This window comes from Lolium rigidum, unplaced genomic scaffold (assembly GCF_022539505.1).
Source record: "Lolium rigidum isolate FL_2022 unplaced genomic scaffold, APGP_CSIRO_Lrig_0.1 contig_4153_1, whole genome shotgun sequence".
Lineage (NCBI taxonomy): Eukaryota > Viridiplantae > Streptophyta > Magnoliopsida > Poales > Poaceae > Lolium > Lolium rigidum.
This window is the reverse complement of record NW_025900506.1, coordinates 158,995-184,196: the sequence shown is the minus strand read 5'-3', so window position 1 is coordinate 184,196 and position 25,202 is coordinate 158,995. Positions and strand designations below refer to the sequence as shown.

At 43.4% G+C, this 25,202-nt stretch overlaps 1 protein-coding gene across 1 annotated transcript; it reads right to left on the bottom strand.

Annotated features, from left to right (window-relative positions):
* Positions 1-665: 665 nt before the first annotated feature.
* On the bottom strand, positions 666-3,510 carry LOC124681389 (protein XRI1-like). Its single transcript, XM_047216313.1, has 9 exons — positions 3,449-3,510; positions 2,646-2,698; positions 2,441-2,557; positions 2,220-2,356; positions 2,060-2,138; positions 1,863-1,965; positions 1,720-1,772; positions 1,273-1,353; positions 666-1,165 (listed from the first exon to the last, which is right to left on the bottom strand). Exons 1-9 carry the CDS (start codon positions 3,508-3,510, stop codon positions 906-908), a joined length of 945 nt encoding a protein of 314 aa, XP_047072269.1. The 3' UTR covers positions 666-905.
* Positions 3,511-25,202: the final 21,692 nt, after the last annotated feature.

The following is a 25,202-nucleotide window of genomic DNA, read 5'->3' as shown; positions in this document are numbered from 1 at the left end:
TTGAGAAAATAGACAGCTAGGTGATGATGATGATGATGATGATGATGATGATGATGATGATGATGATGATGATGATGATAATGATGATGATGATGATGGTGAACTAGGAAATTTTCAAAAGTCAATGCTGAAGATGGACTTACGTTCTAAAGTTGGTGCTAATCCTGGCATTTGAATTCACTACTTAAGTGATGAGCTCCCCTCCATTGTCAGACATGTGGAGGACATCGTTGCATTAGCTTTGATGCTTGACAACTTGAGATGCAACTTCCTAGCTTTCAAAATTTGAAATTAAATCTACAATTTTTTTGCAAACTAATTCCAGCTCCTCGTGCGGCAACATGGCCTTTGTCAAGGTGGCCTTTAATGAGGAACGATTCCTATGTGGGAAATTTGATTTGAGGAATTAATTCTCCAGGAAACTTTTATCATGATTCTTCTGCACAAGTTACATACTGCATTTTTCACCAACTCTACCAGATTTTGTGTTTATCTTGTGATGCAATCAAACACAGCAAAATATCAGATCAAGCTTTTTTTTAATAAAGGTCTGACAAAAAAAAATTAATCATCAGGCAATTTTCAACGGTAGAGCATAATTGATGTGCTATTATCCTCAGCTAATAAGAATATAGACCATACAAACAGCACGAACCAGAAGTGAATACAGTAGAAGAAGCTGACTCTCAATTTCCATATATATATAATTAGCCGCATGCCACTAAAGTACACCAGATGAGTGCTGAATCTTTGAAGAAAGAGTTAGCAATCTACAGTAATTCGGTACAAATGGCACAGCCACAAAACTGTGACGAGGAAAAATCGAAAAGCTATAGAGGCCTGCACAAGATGACCCAATTCTCAAAGCAATCGAGGGATTGGCTGTTAAATAAATTGTGGCGTCCTCAGCCCTTCGTTCTTAGTATTGTGATGCTGCCTTTGCCACCCTCAGTTCTGATCCTTGTCTTGCCAATGACTGGCTTACCAGAGAAAGCTGAAGTTCCCAGGTTTTCTGGAGGCGGCTTTGGAGGAGCATGGATTCGCTGATTTATATCATTCAGAGTGACATCTCCTTCCTCCCAAGATGGTTTGATAAGAGTAAAAGGGTATGCTATAGTTGTAGTTATATTTTGCTTCACCTTGATCAGCGAGTTCAGCGAGCTTCCTGCTATAGTAGGGAAAGCAGAGCCAAATGATCAACAGTTCTGGAACTAGAGGTTCAACTATGTAAGATAAGTGGATAAATAATAACATATTGTCAAACTGAAATACCTTTAGATACTTTGAGTGTAGAAAGTTTCCTAGTCTCCTGCATTATGAGGCTTTCTGTCACTGGTACAATCTCACTTGTTCCTGTCGTAGATAGGAAGAACAACTGAGTAACTGGACGCTGGACAAGGCTACAAAAGTTGGTTTCAGCAAGGCTGCATGGTTGCCAAGCAACAGCAAATTGCACCAATTGCAAGCACATCACAATGCAATTGTCTAGAAGATACAAAACAGGATACTCTTTACAAACATCTATTGGACAAATACTGACAAGTATGGGGAACGAGTGCATAGATGCAATTGTATAGAAGATACAAAACAGAATACTCTTTACAAACATCTATGGGATAAATACTTGGCAATATGAGGAACGAGTGCATAGACTGGAAACTCTGACAGAAAAATGAACGGATTTATTTGTATTCAACAGAAAATGTGCTTTGAACTGACCTGGCACATCACTCTCACAATCAATATATGTAACACTCTCCTGGGTAGAGGGCCTAGAAACCAAAGATGGAAATTGTCATTGATTGAAAATTAATGTGAGCTAAAACAAATATAGGTTTTAACGGAAGCAGATAGGAACGGACATTTGTTCAGGCGTGAAGTACATAGTAGATCCATCGGAGTAAGTTTCCAACTGAGTATCTGATGGGTCATAGAGTGCTCCATTTGACAAGGAACTCATCTTATCTGATGCCAAAATATCCAATCAGCAAGAAGTAAAGGCACGGCAGTAGGAAGATGTCGGACACTAAGGTATATTTTATATGGTAAAAGGGCGAACCTAAATCATTTGAATTGTGCTGCACATCCCAGTTTAAGGTCTGTAGTTCATCAGTGCAAAGCAATGACGTCTCTGTTATCTGAGAGACAGGTCAGCAAAATTATGTAAGGACTAGCAAAACAAGACGAACTTAGAACATAGCCAGCTACGGGTGAACCACCTCAGATGTGGCAAAATTAGAACCCATCTCGTGATCGCCAACTTCTGGTTGGCTGGACTCAGAAGGGTACTCCAGGACGCGCCGCCGCTTCGACTCACGAGACTCCTCCGGATCCAGCGTCTCCTTGCAGGTGAAATCTGAAACAAGCAGCCTATTCGTTTAAGCAGAACAATCCAGCGTACATTGACCGATAATTCTCAGAAGAAGAAGAAGCTTCGTACCACCAATGTCAAAGAAGGCGCGGCAGTCCCGCAGAGGAGTTTGATTCCCCAGCAGCCCCATCAGCTCATCTTCATCGTCATCCCGGTTGAGGCAGTCCCACACGAACTTAGCAACATCTGCGAGAAGAGTAATTATGAGATGGTAAGCGGAAAAGGGATCTAGAGTTTGCGGCATGGATATTGTGTATGGGTTTGAGAGATTTACCTTGGTTTGCATCGCTGGGTTCGCCCTGCTCTCGGCCTTGCCAATCCCACAGACTGCAGCAAGGATTAGGAGATCAGGTTATAAGTTCAACAGAAGTAATACACGGCAACAGTTGTGACTCAGTTGTGTGGACAGTCGAGACATGGTTTAGTTTCAAGTGCACAAACTTAAGCCAGTTGTTAAAACCAAGGGATCGCATGGATGATATGCAGATTACTAAGCAAAATTTAGTTGGACGTGTAAGGTACGAGTGGCACGAATATAATCTAACAGATGCCATTACAGCAAAAACCATCACCAGTCCCAGGTTATCTCCATCCAATCTGGCACACGAACTCTCTACATGCCCTTGCCTGTTTTTAGCATCTCAATTGCATCAAAGAGCAACAGCAGGAGCGTGCATCAAGGCAAGGAGGACATCCCCAAACCAAAACAAACGAAATCGAGTTAAACATTCGCGGAGAGCATAGATGGGGGCCGCCTAAGAATCATCATCAAACGGGGTCACACGAATCCTGCGAATCGGGGCACGGAAATCGCCGCCGCCGCAAGATCTCCCCGTTCCAGAAAGAGCCGCCACGGATCGTGTCGGCGGGCTCTAACCCCCACCTCACGACCGTGCTGGGTTGGTTTGAAGGACCCCTACTACCAAGCGCCGACTCGATCCCCCTCCCTCCGCCGCCGAACAAATCCCCGAAACCGCCCCGACCGAGAAACCACGGAACAACTAGGAACCGCGCGCGCAAACAGGGACGACAGGCAACAAACAAACAACAGGAACCCGAACCCCCCGCCGCACGCACATTGGGTCGTTGCCGTCGCCCTGGCCGCCGCCTCCGCCGGCGTCGGCGCGGGACGGGTCCATGGGCGGCCCCCGGACGGAGGAAGGCCGGCCACGACTAGCCGTTGCGGCGGTCCCCTCTCTCCCCTTTGACTGGTGGTGGACAGGAGGAGACAGTCAGAAGACACTCCTCCGCTGTCTGCTCTAGTGTTCCGCAGAGCGGCTCCGGGAGCGCCGCATTTGTAGTCCCAGAAACCCAGCCGAGAAGAGGAAGGAGAAAAATGGGAATGGAAAAGGAAAGGAACGCGGGTGCGGGGCCGGGTGGGCTGGCCATCCGAGAGGGCCGTTGGGCATCGCTCCTTGGGGGTTCGCGCCGCGTGCGTTCGCGCTCTGCCCGCCCGCCTTTTGGTATGGTTTGGTTGCTGGTGCACGGCTAGCAGCAGTTATGGCTTGCCAATACCGGGCCATCAGCCAGGGGCGCGCCCAGGTCCAGCTACCCATTTTTTCAGAAGATTTTTCGCGTATCCCGTTTCGTGGCACGTTTCGCATAGGCTGTGTGTGTATGTATACCTTTTCTTTTCTTTTTTTGCCGTTTGATGTTGCTAGTTAGAATTTTTTCACGTCTGTGCAAGGCATATTACCGTCCATCTTGTGTGCTACGAAGAAATTGAACCATGGGGTGCCGATCACGTGACCGTTGGGGGCCATGTGAACCTACTTTATGTTGAGCCATTTTTTTAGTGGCACTTTATGTTATGTTGAGCCTAATGTGGATCGTCTATTCAAACAGAAATCGGCTCATGTAAATATATAGGACGAGGCTGATGTGTTTGAAAGATCGGCCATATTATTATTATTATTATTATTATTATTATTATTATTATTATTATTATTATTATTATTATTATTATTAGTAATAATTATCATTGTTGCTGGTAATAATAATAATAATATTATTATTATTATAGATAATCGGCTCATGTAAATATCCAACGATACCTCTACGTTTGAAAGATCAGCCCTATTATTATTATTATTAATATCATTATTATTATTACTATTATTATTATTATTACCACTATACTAGTACTACTATTTTATTGTTCTGGAAAGGAAATGAGCAAATGAGTTGGAACCACTATGTAGACAGATGCTCCCTAATTATCCCCGGCTAATGGGATCTGTACTTGTGTTTATATATCTAATAACTTAAATCAACCTTAGGTGGAGTATGCTCCACCATGGCATGTTACCCCAGAATATGTCGGCTTTGTTAGTATTCGGTCAACTGATAATTTTTTTGCTTTTAGTCAATGCCGGTAATATTTGATTTGACTCTGAGTTATGAGGGGTACATCTTTTGCATATATGAACAAAATTTATAACACAGTGGACCTTTTGTTTGTAGGTATTAATCTAGTCGTATCCGGTGTTTGGTGGACATGGGTCAATGTTTATGTGGCGTTATGGGAGAAAACAAGCAACTAAATTCCAATTTTATTTGTGTATTAACTGGTTTATCCAAACGGCCACTATTACATTGGGAAAACATATAACCGAATATTTCGGCGCTGTCCTTATGGTGAAACACGCACCAAAGAGGAATGATGATGATGATAATAAAGATGACAACAACGAAGATGATGATGGCGACGAGGAGGAGGAGGGGACATAGCAAGGGTGTTTTATCATTTTGTCCACTTTGACAACATATGTAACTTACAGCATATACTAACAATTAAGTGGTGGCACACAATTGATGGTGACGACATCGTGACACACCAGTGAACGAACGGGTAACATGCTCCAAACTAGGCTAAGACAATGGTCCATCGGAGTGCCGTTGTGCCTCAACCGCTAGAGGCATCAATGATCTGGGGGTAAGTGCAAGCGTGGAGAAGATGCAATCATGAGCAAGAAAGAAGCCATAGAGAAACTGGAGAAGAGAAAGAGGTTGGTGCATTTTTTTTTTGACATGGCTAGGTTGTGGGAGCATTTTCCAGTTGCAGACATGATGGCGTGCAGGGGTGATAACCCATAAGTATAGGGGATCGCAACAGTCTTCGAGGGAAGTAAAACCCAAATTTATTGATTCGACACAAGGGGAGGTAAAGAATACTTATAAGCATTAACAACTGAGCTGTCAATTCAGCTGCACCTGGAAAATCACTAGTAACAGTAACACAGCAGCAGTAATAGTAACACAGAGGCAATGGCACCAGAAAATAGTTGATACTACTTCCAATGTCATGTAGAAACAAGTATATGATGATGAGAGATGGACCGGGGTTCCCAGCTATCTACACTAGTGGTAACTCTCCAATAACAAGTGTTGGGTGAACAAATTACAGTTAGGCAATTGATAGGATTGAAATAGCATTAAGACAGAACATCAAGATTATTAATCATGTAGGCATGTTTTCCATATATAGTCATACGTGCTCGCAATGAGAAACAAATAAATGGTACTAAAAGTTGAAACAAGATATTCGACCGACAGGTTTCTCTTACCCACTGGCTGGATCCACAGGGTTTAGTCATAACCAATCCAACTTGTATTCTATTTCATCGAAAGCCTGTTTCTCGCTCCATCGCGTAGCTGTGCACGAAATCAAAACAATCAAGTGAACATTGCCCTAGCCTTGTACAACATCTTTTGTCCTACCAGCCGGTGGCAGCCGGGCCTCTAGGGAATCTACTGGAAATTAAGGTACTCCTTTTAATAGAGCACCGGAGCAAAGCATTAACACTTGGTGAAAACATGTGATCCTCATACCTACGCCTCCCCTCCAGTTATCCCGATTCGTTGTCACTATGGGGCCTCGGGTTCCGGACATAGACACGTGCAAACAACTTGTAGATACAATCTAAGCAATAAGTATAGAGCTTAAATCTAAGATCATGCCACTCGGGCCCTAGTGACAAGCATTAAACACAACAAGATTGCAGCAACAATAACTTCACAAACTTTATAGATAGACTAATCATAATGTAACAATCCATCGGATCCCAACAAACACAACACCGATTACATCGGATGAATCTCAATCATGTAAGGCAGCTCATGAGATCATTGTATTGAAGTACATGGGGGAGAGAATACCAACTAGCTACAACTAGAACCCGTAGTCCATGGGGGAACTACTCACGGAGCATGATGGAGGCGGTGGCGTTGATGGAGATGGCTTCCGGGGGCACTTCCCCGTCCCGGCAGGGTGCCGGAATAGAGACTTCTGTCCCCCGAAACGGAGTTTCGCGATGGTGGCGGCGCCCCTGGAGTCTTTCTAGAGTTTCGTCAATCCGTCTCGCGTTTTTAGGTCGAAAGGGCTCTTATAGGCGAAGAGGCGGAGTCGGAAGGGCCACGGGGCCTCCTCACACTAGGGGGGCGCCCCCCCCTTGGGCCGCGCTGCCACCATGTGTGGGGCCCCTAGGGCTCCCCTCTGGTCCCTCTCTGACTTCCTGGAAGCTTCCGGGAAAAATAAGGTTCTGGGCGTTGATTTCGTCCGATTCCGAGAATATTGCCCGAACAGCCTTTCTGGAACCAAAAACAACCGAAACAGGAACTGGCACTTCGGCATCTTGTTAATAGGTTAGTTCCGGAAAATACATAAAAACATTATAAAGTGCGAGCAAAACATGTAAGTATTGTCATAAAACAAGCATGGAACATCAGAAATTATAGATACGTTGGAGACGTATCAAGCATCCCCAAGCTTAGTTCCTGCTCGCCCTCGAGTAGGTAAACGATAAAAAGAATAATTTCTGTAGTGACATGCTACTTACATAACCTTGATCATACTATTATAAAGCATATGAGATGAATGCAGTGACTCAAGGCAATGATCTATAGGTTCTAACAAATAGATAACATATAGCAAAACTTTTCATGAATAGTACTTTCAAGACAAGCATCAAAAGTCTTGCATAAGAGTTAACTCATAAAGCAATAAATTCAAAGTAAAAGCATTGAAGCAACACGAGAGGAAGATTTAAGTTTCAGCGAGTTGCTTTCAACTTTCAACATGCATATCTCATGGATAATTGTCAACACAAAGTAATATGATGAATGCAAATAAGCAAGCATGTAAGAATCAATGCACGAGTTGACACAAGTGTTTGCTTCTAAGATGGAAGGAAGTAGGTAAACTGACTCAACATAAAGTAAAAGAAAGGCCCTTCGCGAGAGGGAAGCAGGGATTAAATCATGTGCTAGAGCTTTTTAAGTTTTGAAATCATATAGAGAGTATAAAAGTAAAGTTTTGAGAGGTGTTTGTTGTTGTCAACGAATGGTAGTGGGCACTCTAACCCCCTTGCCAAACGAGACTTTCAAAGAGCGGCTCCCATGAAGGACGTTATCTCTACCGACAAGGTAGATCATCCCTCTTCTCTTTTGTTTACACATGTATTTTAGTTTTTATTTATGGTTGACACTCCTCCCAACCTTTTGCTTACACAAGCCATGGCTAACCGAATCCTCGGGTGCCTTCCAACATTCACATACCATGAAGGAGTGTCTATTTGCAAAATTAAGTTGCTTACTGATGAATCAGGGCAAAACACGTGAAGAGAATTATTAATGAAAGTTAATTAATTGGGGCTGGGAACCCCGTTGCGAGCTCTTTTTGCAAAATTATTGGATAAGCGGATGAAGCCACTAGTCCATTGGTGAAAGCTGCCCAACAAGATTGAAAGATAAAACACCACATAATTCCTCATGAGCTATAAAACATTGACACAAATAAGAGATGATAACTTTTGAATTGTTTAAAGGTAGCACATGAAGTATTTACTTGGAATGGCAGAAAATACCATATAGTAGGTAGGTATGGTGGACACAAATGGCATAAGTTTTGGCTCAAGGTTTTGGATGCACGAGAAGTATTCCCTCTCAATACAAGGCTTTGGCTAGCAAGGTTGTTTGAAGCAAACACAAATATGAACCGGTACAACAAAACTTACATAAGAACATATTGCAAACATTATAAAACTCTACACTATCTTCCTTGTTGCTCAAACACTTCTACTAGAAAATATATAGACCTTAGAGAGACCAATTATGCAAACCAATCTCAACAAGCTTTATGGTAGTTCTCCACTAATAGGTTTAAACTACATGGTGCAAGAGAAACATAATCTACTTGAGAGCTCAAAACAATTGCCAAGTATCAAATTATCCAAGACAATATGAAGCATTTTCTGTTTCCAACCAAATAGCAATAAATGCAATAGCTTCCAACTTTTGTCATTGAACATTAAAAGTAAAACGAAGAACACAAGTGTTCATATGAAAAAGCGGAGCGTGTATCTCTCCCACACAAGGATTGCTAGGATCCGATCTTATTCAAACATAAACAAAAATAAAAACACACAGACGCTCCAAGTAAAGAACATAAGATGTGACCGAATAAAAATATAGTTTCAATAGAAGAAACCTGATAATTTGATGAAGATGGGGATGCCTTGGGCATCCCCAAGCTTAGACGCTTGAGTCTTCTTGAAATATGCAGGGATGAACCACGGGGGCATCCCCAAGCTTAGACTTTTCACTCTTCTTGATCATATATCATCCTCCTCTCTTGACCCTTGAAAACTTCCTTCACACCAAACTTCTCATAAACTTCATTAGAGGGGTTAGTACTCAAAAAAAACTTTAATCCACCTTGGCCCTGTAGTGACACATTGCAAGAACTCAATAAAACATTAGCTACGAGCTCTCCACGTCTAGAAAGCCTTGCTTAAAGTCCACAAGAGACAATGCAAAAAACGGAGACGAAATCTGTCAAAACAGAACGATCGGTAAACACGAATTTTTAAGAGGTACTTCCGTTGCTCAATCGAGAAAACTCAAAACTAATGAAAGTTGCATACATATCCGGGGATCACTCACGTAAATTGGCAGATTTTTACGAGTTACCTACGAGAGAATCATACCAGATTCGTGACGACGAGAAATCTGTTTCGCGCGAGTAATCCAAATCTAGCATCACCCTTCTATTAGAGACTTCACTTGGCACAACAATGCAATAAAATAAAGATAAGGAGAGGTTGCTACAGTAGTATCAACTTCCAAAACACAACAAAACAGTAGCAAAATAAACACATGGGTTATCTCCCAAGAAGTGCTTTCTTTATAGCCATTAAGATGGGCTCAGCAATTTTAATGATGCACTTGCAAGAAATAAGAGTTGAAGCACAGGAGAGCATCAAAAGCAAATAAGAAACACATTTAAGTCTAACCCGTTTCCTATGCACAGGAGAGCATCAAAAGCAATTCATGAAGAACAAAGTGACAAGCATAAGAAGATAAAACAAGAGTAACTTCAAAATTTTCAGCATATAGAGAGGTGTTTTAGTACCATGCAAATTTCTACAACCATATTTTCCTCTCTCATAATAATTTTCAGTACCTTCACGAACAAACTCAACAACATAACTATCACATGAAGCATGCTTTTCATGATTTACAAACACATAATTTTTATCAAGCTCAAAAATAATAGGATTAAAACTTTCAAACCAACTTTTATCAATAATGTAACAAGATGATTGATCAATCTTAAAAGATATGGGACCCATAGATAAAGTCAAGATCTCTCCAATCCCATTTTCATTAGTAGTACAATTAATATTATCAAGTAACATAGGACCATCATCTAGAGATTTATCATAAACATTTGCCAAGCAAAACTCTTTAGTACCATGCATTTCGACATCGAGGCACAAACAAAGCATTATCATAAAATTTATCAAAGTAGCATGGATTATCATAAATAACAGTAGCATAATTTTTCTCACAAGTTTTACTCATAGGGAATATTTCAAGAGAATCCACAGGAACATAACATTCATCTGCCTTTGGTAAGCATGGAGGACAATCAAATAGTGTAAGAGATAAAGAGTTACTCTGATTAGAAGGTTGGCATGGGTAGCTAATCCATTCTTCCTCCTTTTGTTCATCACTCTCCTCTTCTTTTTCATCCAATGAGCTTTCGGGTTCATCAATTTCCTCCTCTTTTTCATCCAATGAGCTTTCGGGTTCATCAATTTCTTCTTCCACTCGGTTCCTGCAAATTGTGAGTGCATTCTTGTGCATTAATGAGTCTCTCTTTATAATCAATGATATAAGGATTATCACTGTAGCTTTCTATGCAAAAATTAAGAATAGAAGAGACATAATCTTTAAGGTCCTTACAAACAACACAAGTTTCATAATTTTTAGACATGAAGGATTCTATCTCAGAGGCTCCCATAAACAAAACAAATTGTTCTACTTCTTCAAACCCAAAATGAATATAGCTATTCCAATTATAGTTCTTAATTAAAACTTCCACACTAAAGCCACATTGAAATTTAAGATGTTTAGTATCCTGTTGAGAGCAGCAGTTTATATCATGGCGTTTAAGCAAGATTTTAGCAATTGTATTCAGTTTTTCTATCACAGCACTCATAACTTTTCCCGTTCTTGATTCTCTATAATTATTATATAATTCAATAAGCTCCAAATAGGTTGTAGGTTCTCGCATAGCAGTTTTTAATTTTTAGGTTTTTCAAATTTTTATGGATTTTTGGGTATATAAGAAAAGTAAAACAAGACAAAAACAAACTAGGCAAAAGTAAACTAAGCAAAACAATACTAGACAAAAATAAACTAAGCACAAATAAACTAGACAAAAGTAAACTAAGCAAAACAAAATAAAATAAAATAAAAACAGAGAGAGAGGTAGAGTGTACTCCCCAGGTGAACTTATGAGTAGAGCTATGCCTCCCCGGCAACGGCGCCAGAAAATAGTCTTGATAACTGATACGTCTCCGACGTATCGATAATTTCTTATGTTCCATGCCACATTATTGATGATATCTGTAACATCCCAACCTTGTGTTTATAAATAAATGAGTGTTCATGTGCATCTCATGCATGTAGGTTGCATTTGAGTAAAATTTGCATCTCCATTTTCAATTATGCAAATCCCTCTCTAATTGTTTCTCATTCAAATCTCTCAAGATTTTCAAAATTAGACAACATGGCATTGTTGTTTTTCAATAAAGCCATGTGTGTTTAATATGTTCTCTGGAAATTTGACTTTCCAAACAAAATTCAAACAGATTTCAAATTTGAATTGATTTGGAAAAAAATAAAAATCGAGAAAAGAGAGAGAGAGCTCTCTCTTCCCTCTCCTGGGCTCAGCCCACCTCCTCCCTCTCTTTTTCCCTCTCTAGCCGCAGCCCAACCTGGCCAAGTGGCCCAGCAGCCAACCCACCTCGGCCCAACCACCCCGCAGGGGGTTTTCTGCAAAATGCCGTCGTCTCCCCCGCCGTTCCAAGCTGCTGCCTGGCAGCAGCCCGGCCGCCCGATGGCCTGGCCGGCTCCGATCGTCCCCGCCGCCCCCGGCGGCCTATAAGAGGCGCACCGCCGCCGCCCGAACCCTAGCCCCGCTCTTCCCCCTTCCCCGCACTCCCCTGCGCCCCCCAGACCTAACCCTAACCCGCGCAGATACCGGCCGGCCACCATCGATTCCGGCGCCGGCGAGGCTCCCCGGCCGTCGCCGACCACGCCAAGGCGCTCAGGGTGAGCCGCTGCTTCTCCTCGTGTCCTCGTCCTGCTCCCTCCCCCTCTCTATCGTTGCCGCGCCGTGCCTCTGTCCACGGCCCCCGCTCGAGCTCGCCGCCGGCCGTGCTCCGGCGGCCAATAGCCGGCGGTGCCGCCTCCATTCGGTCGCCCCCGTCGCCAGGAACCTTTTCCCCACTCGCACGCGGTCGATTACTGGCCGAATCGGCCGATTGTAATCCCACCCGAGCACCCAGTGAGCAATGGCGCCGCTGACGTCAGCATGACGTCAGCGCGACGTCATTAATCATTTTCTATTTTCTGTTTTTCCAGTAATTAATTTCTGTAATTTCTGTAAATAGAAAAATAATGACATGTGGGTCCCCTGGTGAGAATTTTAATAATTTAGGAAATATTTAGAAAATAATAAAATTATGACATGTGGGTCCAACTTTTATTATTTTTATAGAATTTTCAGAAATTGTTTTAAAATGAATTAAACTTGGGAAATTCATAAATAATTCATTTTAAATCCGAAAAATATAAAATTATATATCAAAATGATCAGAAAAACAAATCCTAGTTGTTTATCCATGTTTAATACATCTTTGAACCAATTAAATATGAGCCTTAGTAGAAACTCTAATTTGACCCCTCTCATATGTCGGGGTTCGAAGCCGAACCCCTTTAATTTCCATCGATGCACCTAGGGTTACCCAAACCACTTTAATATGACATGTCATCATATGGTATGTGCATTGCATTGAGCCATGTCTTGATTGTGCTCTTCCTTTCCGGTATTTGGTTCTTCTCGATAGGGACCGAACGCGAGCCTGAGATCAACGCCACCGAAGAGCAGCACCAGAACAACGAGGGACAAGGCAAGCCCTAACCTGGTTCATATATGGTTTCGAAATGCTTTACTTCTGGTTCTTACATATTGCATCCGCTTCAAATATGTTTTATCGGTAGTTGTAGATATCCTATGTGTGCATAATTCCATCCTTGTAGCCCAGAGTTACTGATCCACCGCTCCCAGCAAAACTAGGTTTGAGCTTGTTCGCATCGCTAGAGCCGTATATGTGTTATGCTTAGCCATGCTTAGTTGTTGAAGTCCGATCCATCCGGTTGATGAATCGGAGCTACGAATGAACCTAGTTTGACGGGATGACGTGGTAAGATCGGTGATGATGTTAATAAACATGCTAAAGGCTTGGATGGGCCGCCACATGGGGATGTGGTGATTTGACTCGTTCTCGCCGATACTAGGACCCGAGTTCTTGCCTCCGGAACCAAGACCGAGCGTACAACCACACGGGGCCCATGGGAACCCCTTGGCCCGAACTTACCTAGCTTACCCATGAGTCAATTAGTTTGCGAGTTCCATTTGCCATACGCATGGGGAAAGGTGGAAAAGGTTTTCAAAGTGCATCATACAGGGCGTGGCTAGGGTGAAGGATGCTGGAGGCATTGAACTGGATCCCCTGCGCATAATGACCGGGACCGCCTCGGAGAGTGGCTACCTACGATGACGGAGTTCCCCAGTTAGTTTGACTCATGGAATAGGCGAAGTAAGGGAAAGGTTTTGGTCGACCACCCTCTGCCGAGCACACCAAGGAAGTGTGTTAATCTATAGTGGCATTAAGAGTCGGTCGGCGCGTGTGGGTAAAGTTGTACACCCCTGCAGGGTAAATCTTTTCGAAAAGCCGTGTCCACGGTTACGGACGACTTGGGAAAGGACGTGATGATCATAGATAACTTGAACCTAATCGTAAAACTTGATGTCAATGTGTGATAAGGATCCCTTCTCAGGGTGTCGAGGGGTGATCCTAGGTGATAGGTTCAGGTAATGATGAAGATTCGGTGGATTCAACATGATGATCTTAGAGCTAGAGTTGATATCGCTCTCTTACCTCTTTTTAAATGGTCTCGAATAGACGAGCTTCGCTCCCTCCTCGTTTACAAAGAAAAACTAGCTTTCCGCAAAATAAGCTCCACATAAAGCCTCGCATACCCGCTTTGCTAACGGGTTGTACTAAGTCTTGCTGAGTCCCCGTACTCAGCCTTGCATGCTTTGTTTCGGACGAAGTCCTTCCAACGAGATGGTGGCTTCTACCTTGACGTCGACGAGTAGTTCGGAGTTCCTCGGGCGGCAGCCTGAGACTTATGGGCTGGGACGTCGCCTTATGTTATGGCCTCTTAGGCCCTTTGCGATCTTGTTATCTAGATAACATAATTTGCTTTCCGTTGCTTGTTGAATTGTGGTCGGTGACCTCTGCGTGTAATAAATTTGGATCTTAACTCGCTAAGAGTTGTAATATATTTGCTTTCGGTCGTAGAGTCACCGTTGTGTTACCGATTCACACCCTGTAGGCCCAGAGATCTAGGTTAGGCTTATGCCGGATGTGATATCCGGGTTTGTCTAGCCCCGACCTCCGGGGTCGCGACGGGTTTTGGTATCGGAGCGGGACTGCCTATAGGAAACCCTTTCGAGCGGTCGATGTGGAGTCTAGTAGTTGTGAAAACTATTTGAAACCTAAAAGTAATTGCAAAAACATCTAAATAGGATTCTTTTTACTCCTTATCCGGTGTCACTCTAATGCTTGAGTCATCTTACCTTGTTTTGATTGAAAAAGGTTTTACCTCTACCCTGTTAATTCCAAAACATCTAGGATCTACGGGTTTGGGTTGTTTTCTCTAAAAGTACTCCGTACCTGGTTGCTTAACTCAGTGTTCCTAAAGTTACATCAGTTGATCTGAATTTTGTTCCTTCCATTCAGTGAATGTTATCATTCCGATGAATTCCTTCCAAGGAATCTAATTCTCATGGTCTTTGTCTTTCTCTTCAGGATGGCTGGTCGTGGTCGTGGTCGTAACCGACGTGGACAAAACAATGCTGAACAGGAATTGCCACCACCTCCCACAATGGTGCAGGTTCTTAACAACATTGAGACCAACCGCCTGAGGAATGAACAACTCCTGGAGCGTGTAGCTCAAAACACAGAACGTCGTCCCGACAACTGTGTCACACTTGGGGACTTCATCCGTGCACTACCTCATGTCTTCACCCACCCCAAGGAGCCTCTTGATGCTGATGATTGGCTTCGCACCATCGAGCGCAAGTTCAACGCTCTTCATGTTCCACCAGGTGAGCGCGTGAACTTCGCCACCTACCAGTTAGAAGGTGCTGCTGGTGTTTGGTGGGAAGGTTTTCTGGCTCTTCAAGCGCCAGGACATGATGTCACCTGGGAGGAGTTCGTCACAGCTTTCCGTGCAGCCTATATCCCAAAGACTGTCATGGACATCAAAAGGAGGGAATTCCTGGACTTCAGTCAGGGGAAGCTGGATGTGGAGACATATGGACGTGAGTTCACTCAGCTGTCTCGCTATGCACCACGTGATGTGGTTGATGATGCTGACAAGCAAGATCTGTTCCGCAAGGGACTTAATCCTGAGCTTCGCTATGAGATGCTTCCTTTCACCTTCCAGTCATTCCAAGACCTGCATAATCGTGCTCTTCTGATGGAGAACGGAAGGAAGGATATGGAAAAATCCAAGAAGCGTGAAGAAGGTGATTCTCGTGCGTCTTCCTCTCACAACAAGAAGCGCCGAGTCTGGATCCCTTATAGTGCTGTACCTCGTGCTCCCTATGCACCAAGGTCTTCTGGCAATAACTCTAAGCCACCCTCTGGTGGTTCAAGCTATCGTCCTGCCATGGGTACTGTGCCTAGTGGTGCTTGCTACTCTTGTGGTCAGCCTGGCCACTACTCAAAGGAGTGCCCTCAGAAGTCTGCTGGTCGTGGATATTCTCAGCCCAAGAAGGATGACAAATATCCCGCCTTTGGTCTTGCTCGTCTGACCCATGTCTCTGCTGATGAGGCTGAAGAGGATCCAAGCGTCCTAATGGGTACGCTTTATATAAACTCAATCCTAGCTACAGTTCTGTTTGATTCCGGAGCATCGCATACATTCATATCTCAAGAGTTTGCAAGAAAGCATGATATACCCTTCGAGACAATGCCCTCCCCTCTAGAGATCACAACTCCTGGTTCTCATTGGCAAACTATCTGGATTACCCCTGAGGTTATAATCAGTATAGGGCCAGTGTGGTTCCCTACCTCTCTCATTGCCCTCAAGTCAACTGACATTGATGTCATTTTGGGCATGGATTGGCTAGCAAAACATAAGGCTGCCATTGATTGCTCAGCTAGGTCTATTGTACTGACCAATCTTTCTGGCAAAAGTGTTCTGTACTGGGCTTCATCCGCAATAACTCCATCGGCAAGGTTTACCCCTGAAGCCGAGTTGTATGCCATTGAAGCCCTACCTAAACCAGAAATCTCTGATGTCTGGGTGGTCCGTGACTTTCCAGATGTCTTCCCTGAGGAGTTACCTGGCATGCCTCCTGATCGAAGTGTGGACTTTGTCATTGAGTTGGTTCCCGGAACTGCTCCTGTTTCCCGGAGACCATATCGTATGCCTCCGGAAGAGCTGGTTGAACTGAAGAAGCAGTTAGAGGAGTTAGAAGAGAAGAACTTCATACAACCCAGTACTTCTTCCTGGGGTTGCCCTGCCCTCTTTGTCAAGAAGAGAGATACCAACATTCCGCGGCTGGTTGTTGATTACCGTCCGCTCAACGCAGTGACAATCAAGAACAAATACCCTCTTCCTATAATCAACGATCTTTTTGATCAGTTGTCCGGTGCTACGAGTCTTCTCAAAGATGGATTTGAGATTAGGGTACCATCAAATCAAAATCCGCAAGGAGGACATTCCAAAGACAGCGTTCACAACTCGTTATGGTCTTTACGAGTACACTGTCATGTCCTTTGGTCTTACCAATGCTCCTGCCACTTTTATGCGGCTCATGAACTCTGTTTTCATGGAATATCTCGACAAGTTCGTAGTGGTCTATATCGACGATATTCTGATCTACTCCAAAACCGAAGATGAACATGATGAACATCTTCGTCTGGTGCTAACCAAACTTCGTGAACACCGTCTCTACGCCAAGTTTTCTAAATGTGAGTTCTGGTTAAAAGAGCTCATATTCCTTGGTCATGTTATCTCCGAAAAAGGTGTTGCAGTCATTCCAGATAAAGTTCAAGCCGTTCTTGACTGGAAGACACCTAAGTCAGCTAAGGAGATTCGGAGTTTTCTCGGTCTGGCGGGTTATTACCGTCGATTCATTGAAAATTTCTCCAAGATTGCCAAGCCAATGACCGATCTTCTCAAGAAAGATAAGAAGTTCGAATGGTCAGAAAAGGCTGAAGAAAGTTTCCAGGTTTTGAAAACCAAGCTGACTACTCCTCCTGTGCTCGTCCTTGGGACACAAGCAAAGACTTCGTTGTCTATTGCGATGCCTCTCTCCAAGGGCTCGGATGTGTGTTGATGCAAGATGGTCATGTGGTGGCCTATGCCTCTCGACAGTTGAAACCACATGAGCTAAATTATCCTACTCATGATCTCGAGCTTGCAGCTGTGATCCATGCTCTTAAGCAATGGCGACCTTACCTTTATGGTAATCGTTGCGAGTTGTACTCGGATCATCAAAGTCTGAAGTATATTTTCACCCAGCCGGATCTGAATAACAGATAGAGAAGATGGTTGGAAGTCATAAAAGATTATGACTTGGGTCTCAACTATAAACCCGGCAAAGCCAATGTCGTTGCTGATGCGCTAAGTCGGAAGTCCTATTGCAACAATCTGATGGTTAAGCAAGCGCAACCTTCTCTCTATGAGGAACTTGCAAAACTCAACCTTGAGATTGTTCCTAGTGGATTCCTTGCTAATCTAGAGGTGAAGCCCTCTCTTGAAGACCAGATCAATAAGGCTCAAAAGCAAGATTACGGCATTACCGAGATCAAGAAGAACATTGCTAGCGGAGTTGCTAAATGTTTCTCCATCGATGATCAAGGTACCGTTTATTTCGGTAAGCGTCTAGTCGTGCCGGATAAATCGGATCTCAAAGAGCTAATCCTTAAAGAAGCTCATGAATCACCGCTCTCCATCCATCCTGGTAGTACCAAAATGTATCGGGATCTCCGCCAAAGATTCTGGTGGTCTGGGATGAAGCAAGAGATCGCTAAGTTTGTTGCTTGAATGCGACGTTTGTCGTCGCGTAAAAGCTGAACATCAAAGACCTGCTGGCACTCTCCAACCTCTATCAATTCCAGAGTGGAAATGGGATGAAATTGGCATGGATTTCATTACCGGTCTCCCCAAGACCAAAAATGGAAAGGATGCTATATGGGTAGTGGTTGACCGTCTGTCCAAGGTTGCTCATTTCCTTCCTGTTCGGGAAGATATTCGTGCTAATCAAGCGGCCGATCTATACACGTCCCGGACAGTCACTCTTCATGGTGTTCCCAAGAAGATCATCTCTGATCGTGGAAGCTTGTTTACTTCCAAATTTTGGGAAAGTTTTCAGAAAGCTATGGGAACTCGTCTTTCCTTCAGTACAGCCTATCATCCTCAAACCGGTGGTCAAACCGAAAGAGTGAATCAAATTCTTGAAGACATGCTCAGGGCATGTGTTATATCCTTCGGTAAAGATTGGGAAAAGTGCCTCCCATTTGCCGAGTTCACCTATAACAACGACTTCCAATCCAGCCTGGGCATGGCACCTTTTGAAGCTTTGTACGGCGTAAGGTGTAGAACTCCTTTGAGCTGGTCCGAAACTGGAGAAAGAAAGTTCTTTGGACCAGATATAATCAATGAAGCGAGAAGATCAAGTTCGCATCATTCGCGAGCGTACGAAAACTGCTCAGTCACGTCAAAAGAGCTACTATGATCGCCATCATCAAGAAGTGAAGTATGAAATTGGTGATCAAGCTTATCTTCGAGTCACTCCTCTCAAGGGTGTCCGTCGTTTCGGTATCAAAGGCAAACTAGCTCCTCGCTATGTTGGTCCTTTCCGCGTCCTTGCCAAGCGTGGTAATGTTTCTTACAAGTTGGAGTTACCTTCCAACTTTCCTGAAGTTCATGATGTTTTCCATGTGTCCCAACTCAAGCGTTGCTTCAAAGATCCTATCCGTGGTGTTGATCACGAGACTCTTGACCTTCAAGAGGATCTAACTTATCGAGAACATCCTGTTCGTATCCTTGATGAAGCCGAGCGTAAAACTCGACGTCAGAGCATCAAGTTCCTGAAAGTTCAGTTGTCTAATCATTCTAGCAAGAAGCAACACTGGGAACGAGAAGATCGTTTACGATCTGAGTACCCTTCCTTCTTTTCTAAAATCTAGGAATCTCGAGGACGAGATTCTTGTAAGGTGGGTAGAGTTGTAACATCCCAACCTTGTGTTTATAAATAAATGAGTGTTCATGTGCATCTCATGCATGTAGGTTGCATTTGAGTAAAATTTGCATCTCCATTTTCAATTATGCGAATCCCTCTCTAATTGTTTCTCATTCAAATCTCTCAAGATTTTCAAAATTAGAAAACATGGCATTGTTGTTTTTCAATAAAGCCATGTGTGTTTAATATGTTCTCTGGAAATTTGACTTTCCAAACAAAATTCAAACAGATTTCAAATTTGAATTGATTTGGAAAAAAATAAAAATCAGAAAAAGAGAGAGAGAGCTCTCTCTTCCCTCTCCTGGGCTCAGCCCACCTCCTCCCTCTCTTTTTCCCTCTCTAGCCGCAGCCCAACCTGGCCAAGTGGCCCAGCAGCCAACCCACCTCGGCCCAACCACCCCGCAGGGGGTTTTCTGCAAAATGCCGTCGTCTCCCCCGCCGTTCCAAGCCGATGGCCTGGCCGGCTCTGATCGTCCCCGCCGCCCCCGGCGGCCTATAAGAGGCGCACCGCCGCCGCCCGAACCCTAGCCCCGCTCTTCCCCCTTCTCCGCGCTCTCCCGCGCCCCAAAACCCTAACCCTAGCTCGCAGTAACCGCCCGGACTCCGGTCAAATTAGCCGCCGGCGAGCTTCCTCGGCCGCCGCCGTCGACTCCATCGGCGTCAGGGTGAGATTCCGCGCCTCCCCATACCCTCGGTTCCCTCCCTAGCCCTCTGTAGCTCCCCCGCGCCGTGCACCCGACCCCGGCCGCCGCCGCACCTCGCCGGAGGTGGTGCTCCGGCGACCAATCGAGGGCGGCGCCACCACCAGATGGTTCCCCGTGGCGCCCCGCCTCTTTCCCCCACTCGCACGAGCCCGATTGCCCTCTAAATCGCCCGATTGCAACCTCACCGGAGCTCTACTGTGAGCCATGGCCGCGGCTGACGTCGGCATGACGTCGGCGTGACGTCATTAATCAATTTTCCCTATTTTACTGTATTTTACGCTATTAATTTCGTAATTTACGTAAATAGAAAAATAATGACATGTGGGTCCCCTGGTCAGAATTTTAATAATTTCATAAATGTTTAGAAAAGAATAAAATTATGACATATGGGTCCAACTTTTATTATTTTTGTAGAATTTTCAGAAATTGATTTAAAATGAATTAAACTTTGGAAATTCATAAGTAATTCATTTTAAATCAGAAAAATATAAAATTATACATCAAAATGTTTAGAAAAACAAATCCTAATTGTTTATCCATGTTTCATACATGCTTGAACCAATTAAATATGAGCCTTAGTAGAAACCCTAATTTGACCCCTCTCATATGTCGAGTTCGAAGCCGAACCCCTTTAATTTCCATCGATGCACCTAGGGTTACCCAAACCCCTTTAATATGACATATCATCATGTTGTATGTGCATTGCATTGTACCTTGTCTTGATTGTGCTCTTCCTTTCCGGTGTTTGGTTCTTCATCGATAGGGACCGAACGCGAGCTCGAGATCAACGCCACCGAAGAGCAGCGTCCGAACAACGAGGGACAAGGCAAGCCCTAACCTGGTTCATATATGGTTTCGAAATGCTTTACTTCTGGTTCTTACATATTGCATCCGCTTCAAATATGTTTTATCGGCAGTTGTAGATATCCTATGTGTGCATAATTCCATCCTTGTAGCCCGAGTTATCGATCCACCGCTCCCAACAAAACTAGGTCCGAGCTTGTTCGCATCGCTAGAGCCGTACATGGGTTATGCTTAGCCATGCTTAGGCTGTTGAAGTCCGATCCATCCGGTTGATGAATCGGAGCTACGAATGAACCTAGTTTGTCGGGATGACGTGGTAAGATCGGTGATGATGTTAATAAACATGCTAAAGGCTTGGATGGGCCGCCACATGGGGATGTGGTGATTTGACTCGTTCTCGCCGATACTAGGACCCGAGTTCTTGCCTCCGGAACCAAGGCCGAGCGTACAACCACACGGGGCCCATGGGAACCCCTTGGCCCGAACTTACCTAGCTTACCCATGAGTCAATTAGTTTGTGAGTTCCATTTGCCATACGCATGGGGAAAGGTGGAAAAGGTTTTCAAAGTGCATCATACAGGGCGTGGCTATGGTGAAGGATGCTGGAGGCATTGAACTGGATCCCCTGCGCATAATGACCGGGACCGCCTCGGAGAGTGGCTACCTATGATGACGGAGTTCCCCAGTTAGTTTGACTCATGGAATAGGCGAAGTAAGGGAAAGGTTTTGGTCGACCACCTCTCGCCGAGCACACCAAGGAAGTGTGTTAATCTATAGTGGCATTAAGAGTCGGTCGGCGCGTGTGGGTAAAGTTGTACACCCCTGCAGGGTAAATCTTTTCGAAAAGACGTGTCCACGGTTACGGACGACTTGGGAAAGGACGTGATGATCATAGACAACTTGAACCTAATCGTAAAACCTGATATCAATGTGTGATAAGGATCCCTTCTCAGGGTGTCGAGGGGTGATCCTAGGTGATAGGTTCGAGGTAATGATGAAGATTCGGTGGATTCAACATGATGATCTTAGAGCTAGAGTTGATATCGCTCTCTTACCTCTTTTTAAAATGGTCTGAATAGACGAGCTCTCGCTCCCTCCCGTTTACAAAGAAAAACTAGCTTTCCGCAAAATAAGCTCCACATAAAGCCTCGCATACCCGCTTTGCTAACGAGGTTGTACTAAGTCTTGCTGAGTCCCTGTACTAAGCCTTGCATGCTTTGTTTCGGACGAAGTCCTTCCAACGAGATGGTGGCTTCTACCTTGACGTCGACGAGTAGTTCGGAGTTCCTCGGGCGGCAGCACGAGACTTATGGGCTGGGACGTCGCCTTATGTTATGGCCTCTTAGGCCCTTTGCGATCTTGTTATCTAGATAACATAATTTGCTTTCCGTTGCTTGTTGAATTGTGGTCAGTGACCTCTGCGTGTAATAAATTTGGATCTTAACTCTGCTAACAGTTGTAATATATTTGCTTTCAGTCGTAGAGTCACTGTTGTGTTACCGATTCACACCCTGTACGCCCCAGAGATCTAGGTTAGGCTTATGCCAGATGTGATATCTGGGTCTGTCTAGCCCTGACCTCCGGGGTCGCGACATTACTACTGTAAAAACCTCTCCTTATCTTATTTTTATCGCATTGTTGTGCCAAGTAAAGTCTTTGATAGTAAGGTTCATACTAGATTTGGATTACTGCGCAGAAACAGATTTCTTGCTGTCACGAATCTGGGCCTAATTCTCTGTAGGTAACTCAGAAAATTATGCCAATTTACGTGAGTGATCCTCAGATATGTACTCAACTTTCATTCAATTTGAGCATTTTCATTTCAGCAAGTCTGGTGCCTCTTTAAAATTCGTCTTTACGGACTGTTCTATTTTGACAGATTCTGCCTTTTATTTCGCATTGCCTCTTTCGCTGTGTTGGATGGATTTCTTTGTTCCATTACCTTCCAGTAGCTTTGAGCAATGTCCAGAAGTGTTAAGAATGATTGTGTCACCTCTGAACATGTGAATTTTTGATTATGCACTAACCCTCTAATGAGTTTGTTTGTAGTTTGGCGTGGAGGAAGTTTTCAAGGGTCAATAGAGGAGGATGATATACTATGATCAAGAAGAGTGAAAAGTCTAAGCTTGGGGATGCCCCCGTGGTTCATCCCTGCATATTTCAAGAAGACTCAGGCATCTAAGCTTGGGGATGCCCAAGGCATCCCCTTCTTCATCAACAACTTATCAGGTCACTTCTCTTGAAACTATATTTTTATTCGGTCACATCTTATGTACTTTACTTGGAGCGTCTGTGTGCTTTTATTTTCGTTTTGTTATTTTCATTCTCTGAATAAATTCTTGTGTGGGAGAGAGACACGCTCCGCTGGTTCATATGAACACATGTGTTCGTAGTTTTTAATGTTCATGGCGAAGGTTGAAACTGCTTCGTTAATTGTTATATGGTTGGAAACGGGAAATGCTACATGTAGTAATTGGTATGATGTCTTGAATAACTTGATACTTGGCAATTGTTGTGCTCATATAGATCATGTTTAAGCTCTTGCATCATGTACTTTGTACCTATTAATGAAGAACTACATAGAGCATGTTAAAATTTGGTTTGCATGATTGGTCTCTAGAGTCTAGATATTTTCTGGTTAAGGTGTTTGAACAACAAGGAGACGATGTAAAGTCTTATAATGCTTACAATATGTTCATATGTGAGTCTTGCTGCACCGTTTTATACTTGAGTTTGCTTCAAACAACCTTGCTAGCCTAGCTTTGTATTGAGAGGAATTCTTCTCGTGCATCCAAATCCTTGAGCCAATAACCATGCCATTTGTGTCCACCATACCTACCTACCACATGGTATTTCTCTCGCCATTCCAAAGTAAATTACTTCATGTGCTACCTTTAAACAATTCAAAACTTTATTACTCCTTATTTGTGTCAATGTTTTATAGCTCATGAGGAAGTATGTGGTGTTTTATCTTTCAATCTTGTTGGGCAGCTTTCACCAATGGACTAGTGGCTTCATCCGCTTATCCAATAATTTTGCAAAAAGAGCTGGCGCGGGGTTCCCGACCCCCAATTAATCAACCTTCATTAATAATTCTCTTCACATGTTTTTCTCCGATTCATCAGTAAGCAACTTAATTTTGCAAATAGACACTCCTTCATGGTATGTGAATGTTGGAAGGCACCCGAGGATTCGGTTAGCCATGGCTTGTGTAAGTAAAAGGTTGGGAGGAGTGTCAACCATAAATAAAACTAAAATACATGTGTAAACAAAAGAGAAGAGGGATGATCTACCTTGCTGGTAGAGATAACGTCCTTCATGGGAGCCGCTCTTTGAAAGCCTGTTTGTCAAGGGGGTTAGAGTGCCCACTACCATTCGTTGACAACAACAAACACCTCTCGAAACTTTACTTTTATGCTCTCTATATCATGATTTAATCCATGCTTCCCTCTGCGAAGGGCCATTGTTCTACTTTTATGTTGAGTCAGTTCACCTACTTCTTTCTATCCTAGAAGCAAACACTTGTATCAACTGTGTGCATTGATTCTTACGTGTTTACTTATTGCACTTGTTATATTGCTTTATGTTGACAACTATCCATGAGATATACATGTTACAAGTTGAAAGCAACCGCTGAAACTTAATCTTCCTTTGTGTTGCTTCAATGCTTTTACTTTGAATTTATTGCTTTATGAGTAACTCTTATGCAAGTCTTATTGATGCTTGTCTTGAAAGTACTATTCATGAAAAGTCTTTGCTATATGATTCAATTGTTTAGTCATTATCTTTACCATTGCTTTGAATCGCTGCATTCATTACATATGCTTTACAATTGTATTGATCAAGATTATGATAGCATGTCACTTCAGATTTTATCCTTGTTATCGTTTACCTACTTGAGGGCGAGTAGGAACTAAGCTTGGGGATGCTTGATACGTCTCAAACGTATCTATAATTTCTTATGTTCCATGCTACTTTTATGATGATACTTACATGTTTTATACACATTATATGTCGTTTTTATGCGTTTTCCGGAACTAACCTATTGACGAGATGCCGAAGGGCCAGTTGTTGTTTTCTGCTGTTTTTGGTTCCAGAAATCCTAGTAAGGAAATATTCTCGGAATTGGACGAAATCAACGCCCAGCATCTTAGAATTTGTTATCACCAGAATTTGACCGGATCAGAGGTGGGCCGCGATTAAGATGGGCTTGAAGAATATACATGGAAGAAATACATGAATCGGCCTTGTATACAAAGTTTGGGCTAGTTTGCCCGTGTATCTGTAAATATAGTAGGATACGTGTCGGTTAGATAGAATTTGGCTCGTGCACGGTTGGGATTATTCCCACGTTAGAAAGTCTACGGACTATAAATATGTATCTAGGGTTATTGAGAAAGACAACAATCACGTTCATCACAAA

Excerpts from the sequence above, each read along its gene's own strand:
- LOC124681389 (XM_047216313.1), bottom strand. The coding sequence starts at position 3,510 with ATGGACCCGTCCCGCGCCGACGCCGGCGGAGGCGGCGGCCAGGGCGAC. Across the intron at positions 2,699-3,448 it reads GGCGACGGCAACGACCCAAT|TCTGTGGGATTGGCAAGGCC; the intron begins GTGCGTGCGGCG and ends TCCTTGCTGCAG. Across the intron at positions 2,357-2,440 it reads CGCCTTCTTTGACATTGGTG|ATTTCACCTGCAAGGAGACG; the intron begins GTACGAAGCTTC and ends TGCTTGTTTCAG.